The 9,798-nt window shown below is 43.5% G+C and overlaps 1 protein-coding gene across 1 annotated transcript in view; it reads right to left on the bottom strand.

The window, feature by feature from the left end:
* The window catches only part of LOC307130473 (ret finger protein-like 4B), a 10,297-nt gene continuing 499 nt past the window's right edge, over window positions 1-9,798 (bottom strand). Inside the window, exons 2-4 of the mRNA XM_079823470.1 lie at window positions 8,207-8,254; window positions 740-946; window positions 1-645 (exon numbers count right to left, since the gene is read on the bottom strand). Coding sequence (XP_079679596.1) covers window positions 188-645; window positions 740-946; window positions 8,207-8,254 — 713 coding nt within the window. The 3' untranslated portion in view covers window positions 1-187. The remainder of the gene's footprint in view (window positions 646-739; window positions 947-8,206; window positions 8,255-9,798) is intronic.

Raw genomic sequence — 9,798 nt, 5'->3', positions numbered from 1 at the left:
CATAATACATAGATTTTATTATTTACACATTTCAGGAACCCTCCTTATATTAAAGGCAGTTTAATGGTGATCTCGTGATTATTATTTTCCACAGTTGTATCTGTGTTTAATTCTCAATCGTTACTCAAAAGGATTTGGAAACACAATAATAGTGAGAATAAATACATAAGAGTAGAAAATGAGCGTTTCAGTGTTCAGACAGTGAGCCAACACTGGACACAAGACCCGAATCTGAGTCCGACATCTCCTCGAACTTCTGAACCACGGCCCTCACAGACCCGAACGTCACGTCCCGCCTCCAGCGCCCAGACCCCGCCCCTCCTGGGCCCCGATAGGCAGAGCTGGGGCAGAGAAACACGTGATTGGGCGGCGGCAGGCCGGGGCGGAGCTTGAGTCTTCCCTGGCCCAATTGGAGAGCAGGACGGAGAGGAACGCTGAAGTGGGAGGGGACAGCGGCAAGAAACTCTTGAGTTACAGGATTGTGGAAAGTGATTGAAGCCCCGCCCACATTGAGAAACACGCCCACTGTCTTCAGCTGAGGCGGAACCGAGGGGAGGAGCTCACGCCGTCCATCAAACACCGCGTGAAACACAGAGCCACGCCTCTCCAGCCACCAGCCACGCCCATCACATGATGAAACCACACCTGAGGAAAAGAACAGATCACGCTGAGATATATTGCTCGTTAACTGTAGAAGAACAAGGCCTGTATTTGTTTTATTTAGTGCAGCGTCTCTTGCCGATCCTATAGAGGGCGCTGTTGCAGACGTCGATCTCCCAGTAATACTGTCCTCTGGAGACGCTCACGCTCCCACACACCTGAGGCAGCGGCTCATCCTGATTGGTGCGCTCACCGCACACATGACCTCTGACGCTTACGGAGAGGGCGGAGCTTGAGAGGTGAAGCGGCGAATCAGAGCGGGGCGAATCCAGAGCGAAGACCAGACCTACAGAAGGCAGTTACAGTTAAAATGTCATATTCATAACATAAAATAATTATGACTTAGTATTTCATAGGTAAGATTTACCAAAGAGTTACCAATGTTGATGTCGTGAAAGTCAAACGTTTTGCCCCAAAAGTGAATATGGTTTATATATGATTATGGGGTATGTAGTGTGCAGTATGGGGTGTGTAGTGTGTAGTATGTAGTGTGCAGTATGGGGTGTGTAGTGTGTAGTATGTAGTGTGCAGTATGGGGTATGTAGTGTGCAGTATGGGGTATGTAGTGTGTAGTATGTAGTGTGCAGTATGGGGTGTGTAGTGTGTAGTATGTAGTGTGCAGTATGGGGTGTGTAGTGTGTAGTATGTAGTGTGCAGTATGGGGTGTGTAGTGTGTAGTATGTAGTGTGCAGTATGGGGTATGTAGTGTGCAGTATGGGGTATGTAGTGTGTAGTATGTAGTGTGCAGTATGGGGTATGTAGTGTGTAGTATGTAGTGTGCAGTATGGGGTGTGTAGTGTGTAGTATGTAGTGTGCAGTATGGGGTGTGTAGTGTGCAGTATGGGGTGTGTAGTATGGGGTATGTAGTGTGCAGTATGGGGTGTGTAGTATGTAGTGTGCAGTATGGGGTGTGTAGTATGGGGTGTGTAGTGTGCAGTATGGGTTATGTAGTGTGCAGTATGGGGTGTGTAGTATGGGGTATGTAGTGTGCAGTATGGGGTGTGTAGTGTGTAGTATGTAGTGTGCAGTATGGGGTGTGTAGTGTGTAGTATGTAGTTTGCAGTATGGGGTGTGTAGTATGGGGTGTGTAGTGTGCAGTATGGGGTGTGTAGTGTGCAGTATGGGGTGAGTAGTGTGCAGTATGGGGTGTGTAGTGTGCAGTATGGGGTGTTTAGTTTAGTGTGCAGTATGGGGTGTGTAGTGTGCAGTATGGGGTGTGTAGTGTGCAGTATGGGGTGTGTAGTGTGCAGTATGGGGTGTGTAGTGTGCAGTATGGGGTGTGTAGTGTGAAGTGTGTAGTACTGGGTGTGTAGTGTGTAGTATTGGGTGTGTAGTGTGTAGTATGGGGTGTGTAGTGTGAAGTGTGTAGTACTGGGTGTGTAGTGTGTAGTATTGGGTGTGTAGTGTGTAGTATTGGGTGTGTAGTGTGTAGTATGGGGTGTGTAGTGTGTAGTACTGGGTGTGTAGTGTGTAGTATTGGGTGTGTAGTGTGCAGTATGGGGTGTGTAGTGTGAAGTGTGTAGTACTGGGTGTGTAGTGTGTAGTATTGGGTGTGTAGTGTGTAGTATTGGGTGTGTAGTGTGTAGTATGGGGTGTGAAGTGTGCAGTATGGGGTGTGTAGTGTGCAGTATGGGGTGTGTAGTGTGAAGTGTGTAGTATTGGGTGTGTAGTGTGTAGTATTGGGTGTGTAGTGTGTAGTATTGGGTGTGTAGTGTGTAGTACTGGGTGTGTAGTGTGTAGTATTGGGTGTGTAGTGTGCAGTATGGGGTGTGTAGTGTGAAGTGTGTAGTATTGGGTGTGTAGTGTGTAGTATTGGGTGTGTAGTGTGTAGTACTGGGTGTGTAGTGTGTAGTATTGGGTGTGTAGTGTGCAGTATGGGGTGTGTAGTGTGTAGTACTGGGTGTGTAGTGTGTAGTATTGGGTGTGTAGTGTGTAGTATTGGGTGTGTAGTGTGTAGTATGGGGTGTGAAGTGTGCAGTATGGGGTGTGTAGTGTGCAGTATGGGGTGTGTAGTGTGAAGTGTGTAGTATTGGGTGTGTAGTGTGTAGTATTGGGTGTGTAGTGTGTAGTATTGGGTGTGTAGTGTGTAGAATTGGGTGTGTAGTGTGTAGTATTGGGTGTTAAGTGTGCAGTATGGGGTGTGTAGTGTGCAGTGTGCAGTATGGGGTGTGCAGTATGGGGTGTGTAGTGTGCAGTGTGCAGTATGGGGTGTGTAGTGTGCAGTATGGGGTGTGTAGTGTGAAGTGTGGGGTGTGTAGTGTGTAGTATGAGGTGTGTAGTGTGAAGTGTGTAGTATTGGGTGTGTAGTGTGTAGTATTGGGTGTGTAGTGTGTAGTATTGGGTGTGTAGTGTGTAGTGTGCAGTATGGGGTGTGTAGTGTGTAGTGTGCAGTATGGGGTGTGTAGTGTGCAGTATGGGGTGTGTAGTGTGTAGTGTGCAGTATGGGGTGTGTAGTGTGCAGTATGGGGTGTGTAGTGTGTAGTGTGCAGTATGGGGTGTGTAGTGTGCAGTATGGGGTGTGTAGTGTGCAGTATTGGGTGTGTAGTGTGCAGTATGGGGTGTGTAGTGTGTAGTGTGCAGTATGGGGTGTGTAGTGTGCAGTATGGGGTGTGTAGTGTGTAGTGTGCAGTATTGGGTGTGTAGTGTGTAGTATTGGGTGTGTAGTGTGTAGTATGTAGTATTGGGTGTGTAGTGTGTAGTATTGGGTGTGTAGTGTGTAGTATTGGGTGTGTAGTGTGTAGTATTGGGTGTGTAGTGTGTAGTATTGGGTGTGTAGTGTGTAGTGTGTAGTATTGGGTGTGTAGTGTGTAGTATTGGGTGTGTAGTGTGTAGTGTGTAGTACTGGGTGTGTAGTGTGTAGTATTGGGTGTGTAGTGTGTAGTATTGGGTGTGTAGTGTGTAGTGTTGGGTGTGTAGTGTGTAGTATTGGGTGTGTAGTGTGTAGTATTGGGTGTGCACTACACTACACTACACACTACACTACACACTACACTACACTACACACTACACTACACTACACACTACACACTACACTACACTACACTACACACTACACTACACTACACACTACACACTACACTACACACTACACTACACTACACACTACACTACACACTACACTACACTACACTACACACTACACTACACTGCACACTACACTACACTGCACACTACACACTACACACTACACTACACTACACACTACACTACACAACACACTACACTACACACTACACACTACACACTACACTACACTACACACTACACTACACACTACACACTACACTACACACTACACTACACTACACACTACACACTACACTACACACTACACTACACACTACACTACACTGCACACTACACTACACTGCACACTACACACTACTCACTACACTACACACTACACTACACTACACACTACACTACACACTACACTACACTGCACACTACACTACACTGCACACTACACACTACACTACACACTACACTACACTACACTACACTACACACTACACTACACACTACACTACACTACACACTACACTACACACTACACTACACTACACTACACACTACACTACACACTACACTACACTACACTACACACTACACTACACTACACACTACACACTACACTACACTGCACACTACACACTACACTACACTACACACTACACTGCACTACACACTACACTACACTACACTGCACTACACACTACACACTACACACTACACTACACACTACACTACACACTGCACACTACACACTACACTACACTACACTACACACTACACTACACTACACTACACTACACTACACACTACACTACACTACACACTACACTACACTACACACTACACTACACACTACACTACACTACACACTACACTACACACTACACTACACTACACACTACACTACACACTACACTACACACTACACTACACTACACTACACACTACACACTACACTACACTGCACACTACACTACACTGCACACTACACACTACACACTACACTACACACTACACTACACTACACTACACACTACACTACACTACACACTACACTACACTGCACACTACACTACACTGCACACTACACACTACACTACACACTACACACTACACTACACTACACACTACACTACACTACACTACACTACACACTACACTACACTACACACTACACTACACACTACACACTACACACTACACTACACACTACACTACACTACACTACACACTACACACTACACTACACACTACACTACACACTACACTACACACTACACTACACACTACACACTACACACTACACTACACTACACTACACTACACACTACACTACACTACACACTACACTACACTGCACACTACACTACACTGCACACTACACACTACACTACACTACACTACACACTACACTACACTACACACTACACTACACTGCACACTGCACACTACACTACACTGCACACTACACTACACTACACACTACACTACACTACACACTACACTACACACTACACTACACTACACTACACACTACACTACACAATGCACACTACTGCTGGTGCTATGTCTATGAGCAGTGGGTAAGTGGAGCCAGGCAACCGCTGGCTTTCTTTAGCCGTCAGCTGCGCCCCTGTGAGCGGAAGTACAGCACGTTCGACCGGGAGCTTCTGCGTCTCTACCTCGCCATCAGACATTTTCGTTCCCTGCCGGCATTTCACTGCTTTTGTGGACCACAAGCCGCTGCTGACTTTTGCCATGGCCAAGGTAGCTGAGCCGTGGTCCGCCCGCCAGCAACGCCATCTGTCCTACATTTCAGAGTTCACCACGGACTTGCAGCACATTGCTGCTATACAACCGCGTGGACCTCGGGATGGAGACGACAAGTTTTTGATGCCATCCATGGTCTCTCCGAAAGTGTAGTGTGTAGTGTGTAGTGTAGTGTGTAGTGTAGTGTAGTGTGTAGTGTGTAGTGTGTAGTGTAGTGTGTAGTGTAGTAGTGTAGTGTGTAGTGTAGTGTGTAGTGTAGTGTGTAGTGTAGTGTAGTGTAGTGTAGTGTAGTGTAGTGTGTAGTGTAGTGTAGTGTGTAGTGTAGTGTGTAGTGTAGTGTAGTGTGTAGTGTAGTGTGTAGTGTAGTGTAGTGTGTAGTGTGTAGTGTAGTAGTGTAGTGTGTAGTGTAGTGTGTAGTGTAGTGTGTAGTGTGTAGTGTAGTGTAGTGTGTAGTGTAGTGTAGTGTGTAGTGTAGTGTGTAGTGTGTAGTGTAGTGTAGTGTGTAGTGTAGTGTAGTGTGTAGTGTAGTGTGTAGTGTGTAGTGTAGTGTAGTGTGTAGTGTAGTGTAGTGTGTAGTGTGTAGTGTAGTAGTGTAGTGTGTAGTGTAGTGTGTAGTGTAGTGTGTAGTGTAGTGTGTAGTGTAGTAGTGTAGTGTGTAGTGTAGTGTGTAGTGTAGTGTGTAGTGTAGTGTAGTGTAGTGTAGTGTAGTGTAGTGTGTAGTGTAGTGTAGTGTGTAGTGTAGTGTGTAGTGTAGTGTAGTGTGTAGTGTAGTGTGTAGTGTAGTGTAGTGTGTAGTGTGTAGTGTAGTAGTGTAGTGTGTAGTGTAGTGTGTAGTGTAGTGTGTAGTGTAGTGTAGTGTGTAGTGTAGTGTAGTGTAGTGTAGTGTAGTGTAGTGTGTAGTGTAGTGTAGTGTGTAGTGTAGTAGTGTAGTGTGTAGTGTAGTGTGTAGTGTAGTGTGTAGTGTAGTGTAGTGTAGTGTAGTGTAGTGTAGTGTAGTGTGTAGTGTAGTGTAGTGTGTAGTGTAGTGTGTAGTGTAGTGTAGTGTGTAGTGTAGTGTGTAGTGTAGTGTAGTGTGTAGTGTGTAGTGTAGTAGTGTAGTGTGTAGTGTAGTGTGTAGTGTAGTGTGTAGTGTAGTGTAGTGTGTAGTGTAGTGTAGTGTAGTGTAGTGTAGTGTGTAGTGTAGTGTAGTGTGTAGTGTAGTGTGTAGTGTAGTGTAGTGTAGTGTAGTGTAGTGTGTAGTGTAGTGTAGTGTAGTGTGTAGTGTAGTGTAGTGTGTAGTGTAGTGTAGTGTGTAGTGTGCAGTGTAGTGTAGTGTAGTGTGCAGTGTAGTGTGTAGTGTAGTGTGTAGTGTAGTGTGTAGTGTGTAGTGTGGTGTGTAGTGTAGTGTGTAGTGTAGTGTTGTGTGTAGTGTAGTGTTGTGTGTAGTGTTGTGTGTAGTGTAGTGTAGTGTTGTGTGTAGTGTGTAGTGTGTAGTGTAGTGTTGTGTGTAGTGTGTAGTGTAGTGTGTAGTGTAGTGTAGTGTTGTGTGTAGTGTGTAGTGTTGTGTGTAGTGTTGTGTGTAGTGTGTAGTGTAGTGTGTAGTGTAGTGTAGTGTGTAGTGTAGTGTGTAGTGTAGTAGTGTAGTGTGTAGTGTAGTGTGTATTGTGTAGTGTAGTGTGTAGTGTAGTGTAGTGTAGTGTGTAGTGTGTAGTGTGCAGTGTACTGTAGTGTGCAGTGTAGTGTAGTGTGTAGTGTAGTGTGTAGTGTGTAGTGTAGTGTGTAGTGTGTAGTGTGTAGTGTAGTGTGTAGTGTAGTGTGTAGTGTAGTGTGTAGTGTAGTGTTGTGTGTAGTGTAGTGTGTAGTGTGTAGTGTAGTGTAGTGTGTAGTGTAGTGTAGTGTAGTGTAGTGTGTAGTGTAGTGTAGTGTAGTGTAGTGTAGTGTAGTGTGTAGTGTAGTGTAGTGTGTAGTGTGTAGTGTGTAGTGTAGTGTAGTGTAGTGTGTAGTGTAGTGTAGTGTAGTGTGTAGTGTAGTGTGTAGTGTGTAGTGTAGTGTAGTGTGTAGTGTAGTGTAGTGTGTAGTGTGTAGTGTAGTGTAGTGTGTAGTGTGTAGTGTAGTGTAGTGTGTAGTGTGTAGTGTAGTGTAGTGTGTAGTGTGTAGTGTAGTGTAGTGTAGTGTGTAGTGTGTAGTGTAGTGTAGTGTAGTGTAGTGTAGTGTGTAGTGTAGTGTGTAGTGTGTAGTGTAGTGTAGTGTAGTGTGTAGTGTGTAGTGTAGTGTGTAGTGTAGTGTGTAGTGTGTAGTGTAGTGTGTAGTGTAGTGTAGTGTAGTGTGTAGTGTAGTGTGTAGTGTAGTGTAGTGTAGTGTGTAGTGTGTAGTGTGTAGTGTAGTGTAGTGTAGTGTGTAGTGTGTAGTGTAGTGTAGTGTAGTGTGTATTGTGTAGTGTGTAGTGTAGTGTGTAGTGTGTAGTGTAGTGTGTAGTGTGTAGTGTAGTGTGTAGTGTAGTGTAGTGTAGTGTGTAGTGTGCAGTGTAGTGTGTAGTGTAGTGTGTAGTGTGTAGTGTAGTGTGTAGTGTAGTGTGTAGTGTAGTGTAGTGTGTAGTGTGTAGTGTAGTGTAGTGTGTAGTGTAGTGTAGTGTTGTGTGTAGTGTTGTGTGTAGTGTAGTGTGTAGTGTAGTGTAGTGTGTTGTGTGTAGTGTTGTGTGTAGTGTAGTGTAGTGTGTAGTGTAGTGTGTAGTGTGTAGTGTGTAGTGTGTAGTGTAGTGTGTAGTGTGTAGTGTGTAGTGTACCTGTAACTGAGCTCTGCATCTCCTCTTCTGATAGATCTGCACTGCCATCTGATGGACAGAGACGGAATCACTCACACACACACACACACACACACACACACACACACACACACACACACACACACACACACACACACACACACACACACACACACACACACACACACACACACACACACACACACACACACACACACACACACACACACACACACACACACACTCACACACACACACACACACATACACACACACACACACACACACACACACACACACACACACACACACACACACACACATGTGTAACTGCAGTAATAATGTGAATATTATGATGAATCTCTCCTGTGTGGGTCATTCCTGGGATTCTGTAATATTTCAGTCCTCTAGATTTCTGAAAGTGCTGCTTCACCAAAGTTAAATGTTAAAAGCTTTTCACAATACTGTGGTATGTCCTTTATAATGAATACAAAGAATTATTGCATTTAAATAATTTTTATCATTAAAAAAATCTGATGTCCTACAGCAAGCATTCTGTCATGTCCCAGAGGTTCTTCGCTGAATATGTACTTATAATAAATTAATTATAAAATAATTAATAAAATATGCACAGTGTCTATAATTTTCAGCAATAATGCAAGTATTTATTTGTGTTCTTTGCTTTTGAAAAAAAAAAAAAAAAAAAAAAACAAGATATTTGATAAAAAACAGCTTATAAAGTTACGTCATAATAATATAGACTCCGCCCATAATAATATAGACTCCGCCCATAATAATATAGACTCCGCCCACATGTGACATCATTGACAGGAAGTTGCATCATTGCGCTGTCTTTAACAGCAGTGATATCACTCTTATATTCATGTTTGCAGGTGTTTATAGTCAGGGAGGTTCTGTTCATTGAAGATGGAAAATTAGGACTTTTCAACATTTTATTTGAATCCATAAAAATCTAACATATATGTATTTAATTGGCTGCCATGTGGCCACTCTTCTACACCACATTAAGAGCAGTGGCCATTATGAGCAAAACACCTCAAGCTCGTCACATTTGTCATTGTCTGGGGTTGTACACTTTGTGACAGGGTTGAGTTATTAGTTCAGATAATAAAGCAAAAACTAAATATGACTGTCTTTATTACATGTTGCCTAAAATAAAATAGTGTTTTGTTTGAGTCTCAAAGAGGGATTTTCATAATAAACAAATACAAATTAAAAGTAGGCCAGTGTGTCCTCTCAACCCCGTCACAGTAATATTTTTGGAAAATAAAATAAGAAAGACAATTAAACATGAAGCATGTCTTGCTGATTACCACTCGACATGCTAACGGCTAACACAGAACAATTCCATCACATACAAATGTGAAAATGATCATAAATGTTACATGTGAAGTCATTGAACTGGTTTGAGGGACACATGAGCAGTGGATGATGATTTTATAACAAGTTGTGTGTAAAATCCAGTTTTGTCCGTTACGGGGTTGAGAATAAAAGCTGTACACATCTGAAAAAAACTCAAAATAATAACAAGTCTTTAATGCCTGAGATGGGAAAATATGATTTTTTGAAGGTTTGATATGTGCCTAATAATG

The sequence above is a fragment of the Gobio gobio genome (genome assembly GCF_949357685.1).
Source record: "Gobio gobio genome assembly, chromosome: 8".
NCBI classification, from domain to species: Eukaryota; Metazoa; Chordata; class Actinopteri; order Cypriniformes; family Gobionidae; genus Gobio; species Gobio gobio.
Note: the sequence above shows the minus strand (reverse complement) of the source record. Positions and strands in the feature narration are given on the sequence as shown.